Source organism: Mobula birostris, chromosome 28 (assembly GCF_030028105.1).
Source record: "Mobula birostris isolate sMobBir1 chromosome 28, sMobBir1.hap1, whole genome shotgun sequence".
NCBI lineage: Eukaryota > Metazoa > Chordata > Chondrichthyes > Myliobatiformes > Myliobatidae > Mobula > Mobula birostris.
The window spans coordinates 39,229,644-39,246,622 of NC_092397.1; the positions used below are offsets into that span (position 1 = coordinate 39,229,644).

Consider the following 16,979-nt stretch of genomic DNA (forward strand, 5'->3'; position numbering starts at 1 on the left):
CAGATTGTCCTATGACTGTTGTTCTCGATTCTACGGCTCGATATCGAGTACAGCAGCCGGGCTGTTATGTTGAATTCATATAAGACATTGGTGAGGCCTTATTTGGAGTACTACATGAAGTTTTGGTGACTTACCTATGAAAGAGACCTACGTAAATTGGGTAGAAAGAGTGCAGCGAAAATTTACAAGGATGTTGTTGGGACTGGAGCACCTGAGTTATAGGCAAAGACATTATTCCCTAAAACGTTGAAGACTGAGGGGAGATTTTGTAGGTATATAAAACTATGAGGGGAATACAGGACTGTGCAAAGGTCTTAGGCACATATATATAACGGGGGGGGGGAGGGGGGGGTGTTACACTGCGCTCTGGCCTCACGCACTCAGTCCTCACTGTGCACTGACCACACCACGCTCTGTCCTCTCATGCCGAAGTCAATCATTTGGTCGCCCTGAAGCCCGCTTGGGGAATGACTGGTCTATCTCACCAGACAGTGAGGTGAAAGAGGGAAGTATTGAGAACACTTCTCCAGAAGCTCAAGTGGGGAAGTTGTAACCATTCGAAGACAGAAAGTAAACCAGACTCAGGCCCACACCAGCGTCCCTTTTTATTACAAACAGGTGGCAAGGTGGGGATATGTCTCTACCAAAGTAGGTGTAAGGCTCTCCTTCCCTCGCTGGCCTGCAGGTCACCCTTGGGCAAGGTGTAGCACCTGTTTAGCCCCCGGTCAGGGTCACGTGAAGCCGTGGGATCAGGTGGTGGATGTTCGTATGAGCAGCCGGTGCAGATCACAAGTCCTGGTTATGTGACCACTGACACCAGGCAGACAATCTCTGACGAGTATTGATAATGGCTGGGGTCACCTGTCTTGTAAAGACACTGCCCAGAAGATGACAATGGCAAACGAGTTCTGTAGAAAAATTTGCCCAGAACGATCATGGTCACGAGGCCACAATCGCCCACATCATACAACATGGCACATAATGATGACGTCATACGACATGGCACATAATGATGTCAAACGACACAGCGCATAATGATGATGTCATACGACAAGGCAGATAACAAACGAACGATCTAACAAACTTTAAGCTGCTTTGCTACGGAGCAGGGATTTGAACTGCAGCTTTCCAGGATAAATCACCACCACATTCCACAGCCATAAATGTACGGAAAACCCTGACAGGAAGTGCTAGCAGCCAAAGTTTGGGTGAAGGACGATAAAGATCCTAAAGTTATTTCAACAGACTACTCTCCCCATTTCCCAGAGAGCTAACACTTTGGTATGAACACAGGCGATTCTGCAGATATTGGAAAATGAAAATATTTTATTTTATTTTATTCATTTAGAGATGCAGCATGGAACAGTGCCTCTCGGCCAACCAATTTGACACTAGTCTGATCACGGGGCAATTTACAATGACCAATTAACCTACTAACCGGTTCGTCTTTGGACTTTGGGAGGAACCTGGAGCCCGCGGAGAAAACCCACACACACACGAGAAGAACATACAAACGAACTTTCTTACAGAGGACGCGGAACTGAACCCCGAACTCCAACGCCCCAAGCTGTAATGGCGTCTCGCAAATCGCCACACCACTGCAGTGCCACTTTCAGACAACACACGCACCGCGCTGGAGGAACTCAGCAGGTCAGGCAGCGACTATGGAGAGGAGTACAGGGTGGCAGGCTAGCACAGTGGTTAGCCTGTCGTTGTACAGCGTCAGCGACCCAGATTCAATCCCGCCCTGTCTGTAGGAGTTTGTATGATCTCCCCGTGACCGTGTGGGTTTCCTCCGACTGCTCTGGTTTCCTCCCACACTAATTGGTAGGTTAACCAGTCACTTGGTGTAATCGGGCGGCCCAGGCTCGTTACCGTGCTGTATCTCCCATTGTTTTAAAAAATAAATAAAGCCCTCATTTTGTGCCAAGACCCTTCACCAGGATTCATTCTGGCATTCCATGCTAAGCTATATACTGACAGATATGGCTGTAACTCACCCCTCTGCCAGACCAACGCCGACATCGTCCAGTCACACACCAACCTGCCCCTGCAGCCCGTCCCAGTGCCGAGGTCACGTCATAGTCCAGCTTTCTGTGCCCCAACCCATCCAGTGCCAGCCCCAGTCCCTTCCTGTGCCTTACCCTGGCAGGCCAGAAACCACAGCAATGTTGCCGGAATCTCACCTCCATCCACCTCCAGCTTTGTCAGGGCTTCGGTTCCCGTCCCGGATTCCGGCTGGAGACAAGGTTCCGGCGTTCTGCCAAGTCCAGTCGGCAGGGGGATGAGTGGCTCTGGCAGGGCTGGGGCATCCTTCAGAGTGGAGAGTTCCAGTGGCCAGCAGGCCTCCCCGCCCTGTGGAAAACAACAGCAGTGAGTGAGCATATGTCTTGTGTGTGAGAGCGTACGTCTGTGTGTGAGTGAGCGCACGTCTGTGTGTGAGGGAGTGTATATTTGTGTGTGTGCACGTCTGTGTCAGTGAGCGAATGCACATCTGTGTGTGTCAGTGTGTGTGAGTGCACGTCTGTGTGCGCGAGAGTACATATGTGTGTGAGCGAGTCTACGTCTGTGTGTGAGTGAATGCACGTCTGTGTGTGAGTGCACGTCCATGTGTGAGTGAGTGCATGTCTGTGTGTGTGTGCGTGAGTGTACGTGTGTGTGTGCGAGCGTACGTGTGTGCGTGCGAGCGTACGTGTGTGCGTGCGAGCGTACGTGTGTGCGTGCGTGAGTGTACTCCTGTGTGACAGTGCACATGCCTCTATCGAGTTTGCATGTTCTCCCTCTGACCGCGTGGGTTTCCCGCCAAGTGCTGCCGTTCCCTCCCACATCCCAAAGACGCTGGGTTTCTCATTGGGGGGGGAGGGAGTGGGTGAGCTATGAGGACAGAGAGGTTGGGACCTTGGAGGAGGATGAGGGGGTACGACATCCATGACAGGCACGGACCGGATGGACCATGAGAAATGATTTGCCACAGCACAGACATCAAGGTTAAAGGGGATTGGAGGAAAACACTTCTTCCTGAGTATGGGGTGTGTTGGAAAGAACTCCCAGAGAGGGCAGAGGGTACACAGACCTTGAAAACATTTCCAGACCAGCACCTGAACCGCCAGGGCACAGAAAGCTACAGATCAGGTAGTGGTAAAAGGGATTAGCATAGCTGGGTGCTTGATTGTCAATGCCGATATGGTGAATCTGCACTGTACAACTCCACAGTTCTATCAGTCGCAGAACACAGCCCACCTCGTCTGTCTCAAGCTAGTAATCCTCCTGGTTCTGTCGACCTGCAGCTCGGTCACTGCACAACCAGGAGAATCTGGACCGCTGTCCCTGACAAGGGGGAGAAGACGCACAGTGGATTACGGATAATCAGGGGAGCCGCTTATTTGGGAGAACTTGTAAAGAACAGAAACTAATCAAGAAACTAGCCGGGGTTGCCCTCGTTTACTGGGGGCACTTCACTGGAACAGTGCCCAACAGTTTCTAACTGGCGTCAGTCGCGTGCACTTGTGTGGCCATTAGATGCTACACTATGCCGACAACAAACAGTTTTTAATTAGCATCGGTTGTGAGCGCTTCTGCTGATAAAAGCACTGACTTTCGTCACAGTTAGTGTGTGGGAAATAAGCAGCAAGACAAGTCAGAACCGTTTTGCCGACTGTGGTTTCAAGCATTCAGGCTGGGAGAAGCCAGAAACAGCACCGGGAGTGAAAATGAAACGATTTCACTACTTCAGCAAGGTAGGACCTACAAAAAATTTGAAGGTATCGACAATCATCTTGAATGTTACAATGAAAATGAAGATTTGGAGGACACAATCATCAAAAGCATTGTATGAAGGCAGTCCATTCGCTGCACGAGGTGTCTGCGCTGATTACGTTAACTCACAGCCAATCAAAAGAACACAGCAGTGTAGACTGGGGAATTCCTCAGTATATAACTATTAGGAGCTAGGACAGTTTTATAGTAGTCTACTGCTAGTCTTTTAATTTGTCCTGTATTTTATTTAAATACATAATTAGTTACTCAGTTCAACAGTGCTTTGTCTTTTTTATACTCCCATGAAACTTCACCTAAATGGGGCAATGTGTCCCAGTTAACCGGAATCCACCACACAGGCATCAGCAATTTTCAGATTTGAGGAGAACACTCAAGGTTTTGTACAAAATCTGCTCTTCAAAGACAGAGAACAGGGTATAGGGCAGAATGGCACGTTAGGGGGCTGTGGGTTCTTTGACACTTGTGGAGGGAGAGAAGCTGCCTGTGGCCAAACCTCAGGTCACCTTCAAACAGCGAGGCCCACACACCCCCCAGACACACACACACACACACACACACCACGACGACACTGCAGTCGGGCACCTTGAAGAAGTCCCTCAGCTGCGGGCTATTGGAGAGCGCCGGGATGTCAACCGTGAACTGCAGCAGCTCCTCGGCGCATCGACGTCGTTCTTCGATGACCGACGCGTCAAAGCGCCCTGTGACAGAACACAGACATACTTCACATTCAGCCAGGCACAGTGTCAAGAGATCAGTCCCTCCCACAGTCAGCCAGCCCTACACCCATAACACATAGGAGCAGATGAGGCCATTCAGCCCATCAAGTCTGCTGCGCCATTCTCTCAAGACTGATTTATTATCGCTCTCGACCCCATTCTCCTGCTTTCTCCCATTAACCTATGACACCCTGCCTGAATAATCAAAAACCTATCAACCTCTGCTTTAAATACACCCAATGACTTGGCCTACCCAGTCGTCTGTGGCAAAGAATTCCACAGATTCACCACCCTCTGGCTAAAGAAATTCCACCTCATCTAAAGGGATGTTCTTGTATTGAGGCTGTGCTCTCTGGTCCTAGACTCCCCCACTATAGGAAACATCCTCTCCACATCCACTCTATCTGTGCCCTCTGGTCCTAGACTCCCCCACTATAGGAAACATCCTCTCCACATCCACTCTATCTGTGCCCTCTGGTCCTAGACTCCCCCACCATAGGAAACATCCTCTCCACATCCACTCTATCTGTGCCCTCTGGTCCTAGACTCCCCCACTATAGGAAACATCCTCTCCACATCCACTCTATCTGTATCCTCTGGTCCTAGACTCCCCCACTATAGGAAACATCCCCTCCACATCCACTCTATCTGTGTCCTCTGGTCCTAGACTCCCCCACTATAGGAAACATCCTCTCCACATCCACTCTATCTGTGTCCTCTGGTCCTAGACTCCCCCACTATAGGAAACATCAACTCCACATCCACTCTTATCTGTGTCCTCTGGTCTTAGACTCCCCCACTATAGGAAATGGGGGCTAGAACCAGGAAAACTGAATTCTATCTGCCCTCAACTTCTTGCTTTCATCTGCCCCAGAGGTGTTCAGCAGGAAGTCTAAAAGCAACATTTTCTTTTTTTTTTCAGCTACACAGATCAACCATTGCTCTGAGTAGGAAATTTTGGTGGGCACCTCCATGCTGTAAGTGAAATTAAAATAAAATTTTGAACTATTTGTTCACGCTAACTTTTCATAATTTTTATGTCTTGCACTGTACTGCTACGACAAAACAAGAAATTTTACATTTGTCAATAATAAACCAGGTCTTCAACCATTTGGTTCTTGATCACTTCCTCAGTATAACAACACTGTGACTACATTGGATAACAATGGCCTTTGCCTTTACTCCAATCATGTTCCCTCTCCTCTGTACTCATGGCCAGCGTCTAGGGCAGCAATGCAGGTCCTCCATCTCTGGCTGTCCGAAAGACGATTCTTCATCGCTGTTTCCCTAACAGTTTTGCTTGACCAGCCAGGGTCGTAGGCTCTGAGCTGAACTCCCAAACCAGGAGGACTGGTTAACCACTCTTGGTCTGACCTCTTCCCTTTGACCTGTTTGGCGTGGGTGACCCTACCAAGAGCCAAAGCCTAAAGCCCTGACTCCAGCTAACTCAGCTCTCCGGGTCATTGAGGCTCGCAAGCCTCCAAACCCGACAAGGTTGTGGTCCTCTCGGAGGTCTCTCTTGTACAATTTATGTATTTCTGGTGAACACAGCTTATATCAGCTGCTCAGTGCCTGTGATGTTTTTGCAAGTCAGCTTTAGAATTCACCTGTGCATCTGACAATAAATTCGACCGAGGCTTTCGTTTTTGACCTATGCCTTACCTATCGCAATCCGAGTCAGAGGCACCGCAGTCAGTGAGCAGCACCGGGAGGACATGAGAGCACTGTGCCTTTCACTGCCCTGGGACACAGGTTCTGTCGATGCCTCTTATCATCTCGTACACCTCTCATCCTCCCATGCTCCAAAGAGAAAAGCTCAGACTACGCTAGTAATTTTGCTTACCTTCATTTTGAGATAAAGAGCAGAAAAGGCTCTTCAAGCCCACCAAGCCACACTGACCTCGCCGAGTCACAGGACAATTTACAGTGACCAGTCAACGTGGGAGGAAGCCAGAGCACCCAGAGGAAACGCATGCACACATGGGAAGAACATGCAAACCACCTGAAAGAGGGTGCCAGAACTGAACTCCTCCTTCTGATGCCCTGAGCTGTAACTGGTGGGTACTTAAGTAATACTTGAGTTACCTTGTGTATATATTGTTCAAGCAAGCATTCGCTTAAATAATTCATTCTGGGTTGTATGTATAGATGCGCGAGTTGCAAATGGCAACACCCTACCACACAATACGTGCACGCATTGATGAAAGAAAACACACAGTTAGACCAGCCTCCCAGGACCCCTTTCAATAAGTTTAATATTTTAAAGTTAACAGTAATAGCGTTACAGTAATCACAACATTACTGCAGTGCCTTAACACCCTCTCCAGCGTCCTGGTAAATCTCCTCTGCACCCTCTCCAATCCAGGCAGCATCCTGGTAAATCTCCTCTGCACCCTCTCTAATCCAGGCAGCATTCTGGTAAATCTCCTCTGCACCCTCTCTAATCCAGGCAGCATCCTGGTAAATCTCCTCTGCCCCCTCTCTAATCCAGGCAGCGTCCTGGTAAATCTCCTCTGCACCCTCTCTAATCCAAGCAGCGTCCTGGTAAATCTCCTCTGCACCCTCTCTAATCCAGGCAGCATCCTGGTAAATCTCCTCTGCACCCTCTCTAATCCAGGCAGCATCCTGGTAAATCTCCTCTGCACCCTCTCTAATCCAAGCAGCATCCTGGTAAATCTCCTCTGCACCCTCTCTAATCCAGGCAGCGTCCTGGTAAATCTCCTCTGCACCCTCTCTAATCCAGGCAGCGTCCTGGTAAATCTCCTCTGCACCCTCTCTAATCCAGGCAGCGTCCTGGTAAATCTCCTCTGCACCCTCTCTAATCCAGGCAGCGTCCTGCTAAATCTCCTCTGCACCCTCTCTAATCCAAGCAGCATCCTGGTAAATCTCCTCTGCACCCTCTCTAATCCAGGCAGCGTCCTGGTGAATCTCCTCTGCACCCTCTCTAATCCAGGCAGCATCCTGGTAAATCTCCTCTGCACCCTCTCTAATCCAGGCAGCATCCTGGTAAATCTCCTCTGCACCCTCTCTAATCCAGGCAGCATCCTGGTAAATCTCCTCTGCACCCTCTCTAATCCAGGCAGCATCCTGGTAAATCTCCTCTGCACCCTCTCTAATCCAAGCAGCATCCTGGTAAATCTCCTCTGCGCCCTTTCTAAAGATTCCGCGTATCTACTCTCATGAGGTGACCGGGACGGAATGCTGTCGAAGTGAAATTTGAGGGACACTGGGTCTTACCGAACACCTGGGCCTTCGGGAAGGGAGGAAACTCCTCCAGTTTCCGGAACAGGTTCCTGTGGATGTAGGACAGCTCACCGTGCAGCTTTTTGAAGTCACTGTAGCGTTTGAACACTGTCACCTATGGGGTGGGCAAAACACAGCCGAATTTTACAGGGTGTAGGAGCATGTCTGTCTGTACTGTCGTTCGTATTGCGCACTTATGATGGTTTATGGGAAATCTGTCACGTGGTAGAAGCGAAGAGTACAGTTACGTATTTAGACTTTCAGTTCCGTTTTCTCATCTAGGTTAGAACCAGACGCAGCTGGAATGATACTATTTCCTCTTCCGCTTGGCGTTTGAATATGGTTCAACTGCCTATTGTTGTATCGCTAGTCTTAGTTTAATCATTACAGGATTGCTCGTCGCTGCTGGTTCCTCAATGCGGGGCCGAATGCACTTTCCTTGTCTTTTGCACTTTGTTATTGGTGGAGAGAGCACCACACAGTGTCAAAGCCCCGCATACCAGCCCCCCCCCCCACCCCAGGCTGAGTCTCCGAACGGATTTGGTTTGTTCTAAAGTAACGGCTACACAGGGAGCAGGGTTAAATCCACACACCCTCCCAGTGCAGCAAGCTTTATTTTTCACATGTACATTGAATGGGCTGTGGGGTAGACACATCTCTACCAAAGGAGGTGTGAGGTGCTCCTTCCCTCCGCTAGCCTGCAGGTCACCCTTGGGCAAGGTGTATCACCTGCTTAGCCCCCGATCAGGGTCACGTGAAGCCGTGGGAGCAGGTGGTGGATGGTCATACGAGCAGTCGGTGCAGATCACAAGTCCTGGTTATCTGACCACTGACGCCAAGCAGACAATCTCTGGAGAGTATAGATAACGACAGGGATCACCCGTCTTGTAAAGACACTGCCCAGAAGAAGGCGATGGCAAACCACTTCTGTAGAAAGATTCGCCAAGAACAATCGGGGTCGTGGAAAGATCGTGATCACCCACGTCATACGACATGGCACATAATAATGATGTCATACGACATGGCACATAATGATGATGATAAATGTAAATAGGTGGTTGGCACAGACTTGATGGGCTGAGTGGCCACTTTCTGTGATAACCCCGGAACACTGAAGGCAGGTCAGGCAGCATCTATGGAGGGGAAATGGACAGTGGCATTTTCTGCCAGGACACTTCAACAGGACGGACAGATAGAAGGGAAATAGCTGGTTTGTAGCCTATTCTGCCTATCTGTCCAGGTGAAGGGTCTTGGCCTGAAAGCTCAACTGTCCTTTGCCTCCACAGATGCTGCCCGACCTGGATTTCCTCCAGCAGTTCGTATGTGGCTCCAGATTCAAACATCTGCAGAATCTGTTCTGCCTCCATGAGGCAGCCCCTTATAACTTAACCGTCGGCGACACATTGTTTGAAGACTCAACACTGTAATCCGAGTAATACCCCAGCACGCGGAGCAAATACAAACTCCGTATGGGTAACAGTAGGAAGTTATTTACTTCAGACACAGCAGGGAATAGGTCCTTTGGGCCTCTCAAGCCGTGCTGGCCAGCAACACACCTATTTAACTCTGGCCTAACCATGCGACACTTTACAATGAACAATTAACCTACCAACCGGTAGGTCTTTGGACTTTGGGAGGAAACCGGAGCACCAGGAGAAAACCCACACGGTCACGGGCAGAACGTACAAACTCCTTACAGACAGCATTGCGAAATGAACCAAAGGACATGGGGCTATGGCAGGGTCACGATCGAACGAAAGGGTCCAGAAGGCCAAGGGCTCGCACCTCCACCTTCAACGATGCCAGAAACGTGACACAAAACCAGAGAATACAGGAAAGGGAGTGGACGTGGGGAGAGGGGCTGAGTCAGCGTGTCGGGTCGAAGGTCCTTTGTCAGAGTGGTATAAGCTTCACAGTTGTTCTTACCTCTTTGACTTCTGCTGTCTTCTTTGAAATGATCTAGGATTGATAAAGAAAGAGGATGTCACTGGTGTGTACTGGAGGATGTACCAGCCCCAAGCTCTGTAACCCTGGTGCAGGTGTGAAGTTCATTCCTATTTCTGGCTGCCAACCATCAGGACCTAGTTGCTGCATCTTACCTAAAAGTGCTGAGAGACATCATTGACAGTTCTAGACTCCAGCGAATTTCTACAGACATACCATGCAGAGCATCGCAGCCTGGGACAGAAGCTCCAATGCTCCAAGGAGCAAAAGAGGCCGCAGAGGCTCATCGACAGCCAGCTCCATCAAAGGTGCCACCCTCCCCACCATCGCGGGCATCAAGGGGCAGTGCCTCAGAAGGCAGAATCCATCCTCACCCCGGGCATGCCCTCACCTCAAAAAGTTCAAAGTTAATTTACTTCCAGAGAACATACATGTCACCATCTACAACCCTGAGGTTCATTTTCTTGTGAACATTCACAGTGAATCCAAGGACCATAACAGAATCAATAAACTAAGTTTATCACCTTTCTCATTTTCCATTGCCTAAGCATTAGCACATGACCCGCGTGATGTCATTGTTTTAATTATGTAGCCTATTGACTAGTTGATTTCTATCTAAGGAATTTTTCTCATCTTACCCATAAGCGTGATAGTTTTTTCAGAAGTGCTATCTTTATTCTTTCGTCTTGGCGTTAATTCTGCTCTTGCTATTCTTTCTCATCTCTTTGCTTAGTATTTGTACTCTAAAATGAACTGAAATCTTAGATTTAAGACTGCTCAGCGTGGGATCCAGGGAAGTTTGGCCAGGTGGATTCAGAATTGGCTTACCTGCAGAAGGCAGAGGGTCGTGGTGGAGGGAGTACATTCAGATTATTAACGACCTGGATGTGGGGGTAGAGGGGTGGTTGGCAAGTTTGCAGATGACTCAAAGGTTGGTGGTGTTGTAGATAGTGTAGAGGACTGTCAAAGATTGCAGACAGACATTGATAGGATGCAGAAGTGGGCTGAGAAGTGGCAGATGGAGTTCAACCTGGAGAAGTGTGAGGTGATACACTTTGGAAGGACAAACTCCAAGGCAGAGTACAAAGTAAATGGCAGGATACTTGGTAGTGTGGAGGAGCAGAGGGATCTGGGGGTACACCTCCACAGATCCCTGAAAGTTGCCTCACAGGTAGATAGGGTAGTTAAGAAAGCTTATGGGGTGTTAGCTTTCATAAGTCAAGGGATAGAGTTTAAGAGTCACGATGCAATGATGCAGCTCTATAAAACTCTGGTTAGGCCACACTTGGAGTACTGTGTCCAGTTCTGGTCGCCTCACTATAGGAAGGATGTGGAAGCATTGGAAAGGGTACAGAGGAGATTTACCAGGATGCTGCCTGGTTTAGAGAGTATGCATTATGATCAGAGATTAAAGGAGCTAGGGCTTTACTCTTTGGAGAGGAGGAGGATGAGAGGAGACATGATAGAGGTGTACAAGATAATAAGAGGAATAGATAGAGTGGATAGCCAGCGCCTCTTCTCCAGGGCACCACTGCTCAATACAAGAGGACATGGCTTTAAGGTAAGGGGTGGGAAGTTGAAGGGGGATATTAGAGGAAGGTTTTTTACTCAGAGAGTGGTTGGTGCGTGGAATGCACTGCCTGAGTCAGTGGTGGAGGCAGATACACTAGTGAAGTTTAAGAGACTACTGGACAGGTATATGGAGGAATTTAAAGTGGGGGCTTATATGGGAGGCACGGTTTGAGGGTCGGCACAACATTGTGGGCTGAAGGGCCTGTACTGTGCTGTACTATTCTATGTTCGTCATTCTTGACTTGTGGAAGAAGATTAAGGATCTGAAATTAAACAGAGGTCCAGTACTTTCCTCTCCTTTTATAATTCTTGTTAACTATTTATGCCCCACCCTCCCCCCAGGCCCCAGCTGAAACTGGACATCACACGTCCCAGCATCTCCATAGGCTCAGCATTCGGTACTTGCTGGAGTACAATGGACATAGGAAACACTGTGGCACCTTCCCCACGGCTGCTACCAGCATCTCCCACACCCTGGGATGAGATTGCAAACTCAGTTCAAATCCCACCTTGGCGACTCGGGAAGTGGCAATGATAATCACTGTGAAATGTAGCCAGGTCTGAAGAATGTAACAGCTGCACTTTCAGGGCTTTGCTTTGGCCAGGCTTGGAGTGTTGCTTGCAGGTCTGGTGGCCTCATTACCAGACAGGTGTAGAGGCTATGATGAGGTTCACCAGCACTCTGCCTGGCTCAGAGAGCGTGATCCACAGGGAGCAGCCAGACAAACCTGAGCTGTTTTCTCTGCAGCACTGGAGGCCGAGGGGATACCTGGCAGAATCATAGAAAAGCACAGCCCAACTACTCTGCACAGAATCTGCCTAGTCCTGCCTTCGGCCCATCTATTCTGTGCCACATCTGCCTAGTCCTGCCCTTCGGCCCATCTACTCTGTGCCGAATTTGGCCTAGTCCCATCACATTTGCCACCCGTGTACCTATCCTATCTTCTCTTAAAACAGAGAAATCGAGCTCGCATGCACCACTTGTACTGGCAGCTCATTCCACACTCTCACCACCCTCAGAGTGAAGAAGTTCTCCCTCATGTTCCCCTTCAACATTTCACCTTTCACCCTTAACCCATGACTTCTGGTTGTAGAGACACCCAACTGCAGTGGGAAAAGCCTGTCTGCATTTACCCGGTCATTTGCAGCTCCTTTCTGCGCCTTGGGCATTTCTTCAGCATTTGTATTTTTATGAGGCCGAGTTGCTAGCTCAACGTTCAACCCACGACGGATGGAAAGCGTGCAGGGAGCCGGCGGGGTCTGATCCCAGGACCACTTGCTGTGCAGTCCAGTGCTGATGTCACTACACCACCGGCCAGCAACTTTACCCTCTCTATACGCCTCATAACTTTGTACACCTCTATCAAATCTCCTCTCTATCTTCTACATTCTAAAGAATACAGTCCTAACCTATTTAATCTTTTCTTATAACTCAGATCCTCCAGACCCAGCAACACCCTTGTAAGTTTCCTCTGTACTCTTTCAACCTTGTTTACATCTTTCCTGTAGGTAGGTGAGCAAAACTGCACATAATATTCCAAATTAGTCCTCACCAACGTCTTACACAACTTCAACAGCCTGTACTCAGTACTTTGATTTATGAAGGCCAACGTGCTGCAAGCTTTCTTTATAACCCTATCTACCTGTGACACCACTTTCAATGAATTACGGCCCTGTATTCCCAGAAACTTTTCTTCTACCGCACTCCTCAGTGCCCTACCATTCACTGTAGGGTAGAGGTTTATAAAATTATGACCACAGAGTGGCAGAGGAGTGATGGGGTGGGGAGGGAGGGTGGTGCAGGTACAGACACACCCAGCCCTGAGTCACCAGACAAGGTCATTTGATTCCAAACAATTGGTTTATTGATCATCACAGAATGTCTCTCTGGTGCTTCCCGCTCCCTCCCCTCTCCCTTCCGCTTTTCCCAACCATGATTCCCCTCTCCCTGCCCCCTTCCCACTCTCAGTCCACAACAGAGACCCAGATCAGAATCAGGTTTATCATCACTCACACGTCAGGAATTTTTTTTTGTGACAGCAGTACAGTGCAAAACATAAAATTACTACCGTACTGTGCAAAAGTCTTAGGCACCCTAGCTATATATATCTGCCTGAGACTTTTGCACAGGACTGTATAATTAGGGTGATGCCCCATTCCCCCCTCAGGCTGGGTGAGACTAGAACAAGAGATTTCGAATAAGTACATTGCAGGGGAAACAGTCTGGGTGCAAGTAGATGGGACGAGGCATGATAGGGTCAGCGTGGACTTCATGGACTGATTCTGTGCTCGGTGATGGCAACGGTTAAGAGACATCCGGTTAGGATGTAAACAGGCAGAGAATGCAGAGACACAGACCACACTCGCCCAGAGGGTCAGCACAGACCTTGTGGGCCAAAGGGCCTGTTCCTGCGCTGAACTGAGCCGAGAGAACTGGTGACCGCTCACACCAAGTTCGTGCAGCGACTTCATTCCAGTCCCATGCCACACTGACGATCCTTAACGCCCTCAGGAATCTAACACTACACCGTTCACTTCCTAAAAAACAACGGGCTCCTTTTGAAGAGATCCTGCTCCTTGCTTGATCCAGAAGCCTGGGGCCCAGGACCACGAGACCCAGTCCTCTGAACAGAACAGCTGATGGGTTCGGTAAACCAACCCGACCGTCTGGCAAGGTTCAAAACCAAGACACTAGGAATTGCAAATCAGAGAAGTTCTCGGCAGCTTGGAGGGGGCCCAGAGGAGTATCATGATAATAATTCTGGGAATGAAAGACTGCACCAACTTGGGCATTCAACCAGTGACAACAAACTGTGCAAACACAAAAAGAAAGAAAACCAATGATAATAATAAATAAACTGAACATTGAGAATGTGAGATGAAGTCTTTGAAAGAGAGTCCATTAGATGTGGGAACAGTTCAACGACGGGGCATGTGAAGTTATCCCACAATCTATCCATCTATAATAGGTTTACAGAGTATGCCTGCAAGAAAATGAATCTCAGGTATATGGTGACATATAAGTACTTTGATAACAAATTTACATTCAACTTTGAAGGAGGAAGGGCAGGGGATGAAAGGGGCTAGGAGCCGGGGTGAAGGGGGCAGAGAGGGACAGTGGACAAGACAGGGAGGCAATGTCCCACAGATAGCCATCGGGGTAAAGGGGCGGGGAGGGAGGCAATCCCCCCGTTTGCCATACAGTGCAGAAACAGGCCCATGCCACTCCAGCCAGTCGATGCTAATCCCATCTACCTGCACCGTCTGTGGCGTGGCCTGCCCAGCCTCGGTCACTCGAATCTTCAACCAGATTCCTCCTGACTTCCCGTCTCAGGCAGAGCGCTCCAGACTCCAGCCACCCCACCCCGGTGAAAACTCCCCACCCCCCGGGTACACATGCCCTCTTGTTGTAGATACCCCCGCCGCAGGGTAAAGATGTACCCCCCACCACATGGCACTGTCAGGTTACCCACCAGCCTGTCTGACTGCAGAGAAAACAAGGCAGACCCTCTCCCCTCACAACTAAAATGGTCAGCAAGGGACTACAGTGTAGTCCTGACGAAGGGTCTCGGCCTGAAACGTCGACTGCACCTCTTCCTACAGATGCTGCCTGGCCTGCTGCGTTCACCAGCAACTTTATGTGTGTTGCTTGAATTTCCAGCATCTGCAGAATTCCTGTTGACTACGGTGTAGATCAGGTTCAGGGTGGGAATGGAGAGTCCAGGCTGGGAGTGAGGGTTCAGGGTGGGAATGGAGGTCTGGATGAAAGGTCAAGGGTGAGGGTGGCGGGACCAGGGTCAGAGTCGAGGTGAGGATGGAGGGTTAAGGTTGGGAGTGGGTGAAAGGTCAAGGGTGAGAGTGGAAGGATGAGGATGGAGGGTCAGGGACGAAGGCAAAGTAAAGGTGGGGTACGTAGGGGGTAGATAAGAGGAGGATCGGGGGCCACGCTTACCCGCGCCGTCACCCGGTACTCGGTGAAGCCCTGCGGGTGCTGCCGCGGCTCCGACACCCGGTATTCGCAGCGCTCCCCCCGGCCCCGGTGCCAGGCCATGGCTCACTGCCCAGCACGCATGCGCGGACCCGCTCTCCGGCCCCGCCTATTCCACCCAGGGCGCAGGCGCTGTCACTCACCCCGGCCCCGCCTATTCCAACCAAGCCGCTGGTGCGCTAGGTCCCGCCCATTCTACCCAATGCGCAGGCGCAGACCCTCTCTCCCCGGCTATTCCAACGAGGACACTAGCGCTGTCACTCACTCCGGACCCACCCATTCCACCCACTGCGCAGGCGCGGACCCTCCCCCGGCCCCGCCTATTGCACCCAGTGCGCATGCCCTTATTGTTTGCTGAACCAGCTGAGTTGGTGAACAAATGGCTGGCTAAACTAATTCTTTATGCCTGGACAATGTCCACATTCTTATAGTCATAGTCATACTTTATTGATCCCGGGGGAAATTGGTTTTCGTTACAGTTGCACCATAACTAAGAAATAGTTAAATAGTAATATGTAAATTATGTCAGGAAATAAGTCCAGGACCAGGCTATTGGCTCAGGGTGTCTGACCCTCCAAGGGAGGAGTTGTAAAGTTTGATGGCCACAGGCAGGAATGACTTCCTATGACGCTCTGTGTTGCATCTCGGTGGAATGAGTGTCTGGCTGAATGTACTCCTGTGCCCAACCAGTACATTATGTAGTGGATGGGAGACATTGTCCAAGATGGCATGCAACTTAGACAGCATCCTCTTTTCAGACACCACCATGAGAGAGTCCAGTTCCATCCCCACAACATCACTGGCCTTACGAATGAGTTTGTTGATTCTGTTGGTGTCTGCTACCCTCAGCCTGCTGCCCCAGCACACAACAGCAAACATGATAGCACTGGCCACCACAGACTAGTAGAACATCCTCAGCATCGTCCGGCAGATGTTAAAGGACCTCAGTCTCCTCAGGAAATAGAGACAGCTCTGACTCTTCTTGTAGACAGCCTCAGTGTTCTTTGACCGTCCAGTTTATTGTCAATTCGTATCCCCAGGTATTTGTAATCCTTCACCATGTCCACACTGACCCCTTGGATGGAAACGGGTCACCGGTACCTGAGCTCTCCTCAGATCTACCACCAGCTCCTTAGTCTTTTTCACATCAAGCTGCAGATAATTCTGCTCACACCATGTGACAAAGTTTCCTACCGTAGCCCTGTACTCAGCCTCATCTCCCTTGCTGATGGCAGAGTCATCCGAAAACTTCTGAAGATGACAAGACTCTGTGCAGTAGTTGAAATCCGAGGTGTAAATGGTGAAGAGAAAGGGAGACAAGACAGTCCCCTGTGGAGCCCCAGTGCTGCTGATCACTCTGTCGGACACACAGTGTGGCAAGCACACGTACTGTGGTCTGCCAGTCAGGTAATCAAGAATCTATGATACCAGGGAAGCATCCACCTGCATCGCTGTCAGCTTCTCCCCCAGCAGAGCAGGGCGGATGATGTTGAACGCACCGGAGAAGTCAAAAAACATGATCCTCACAGTGCTCGCTGGCTTGTTCAGGTGGGCATAGGCACGGTTCAGCAGGTAGACGATGGCATCCTCAACTCCTAGTCGGGGCTGGTAGGCAAACTGGAGGGGATCTAAGTGTGGCCTGACCATAGACCGCAGCAGCTCCAGAACAAGTCTCTCCAGGGTCTTCATGATGTGGGAGGTCAATGCCACCGGTCTGTAGTCATTGAAGCCGCTGGGGC

At 49.9% G+C, this 16,979-nt stretch overlaps 1 protein-coding gene across 2 annotated transcripts in view; it reads right to left on the reverse strand.

The window, feature by feature from the left end:
- The window catches only part of snx15 (sorting nexin 15), a 33,895-nt gene extending 18,562 nt beyond the window's left edge, over positions 1–15,333 (reverse strand). The window contains exons 1-5 of one of the 2 annotated variants that reach the window (XM_072245472.1): positions 15,205–15,333; positions 9,663–9,695; positions 7,731–7,851; positions 4,360–4,475; positions 2,187–2,355 (exon numbers count right to left, since the gene is read on the reverse strand). In XM_072245472.1, the coding sequence (XP_072101573.1) occupies positions 2,187–2,355; positions 4,360–4,475; positions 7,731–7,851; positions 9,663–9,695; positions 15,205–15,303 (538 nt within the window). In that variant the 5' untranslated portion in view covers positions 15,304–15,333. Of the gene's footprint in view, positions 1–2,186; positions 2,356–4,335; positions 4,476–7,730; positions 7,852–9,662; positions 9,696–15,204 lie in introns of both variants that reach the window. The other variant, XM_072245471.1, reaches the window with a different exon arrangement.
- Between the last annotated feature and the right edge of the window lie 1,646 nt (positions 15,334–16,979).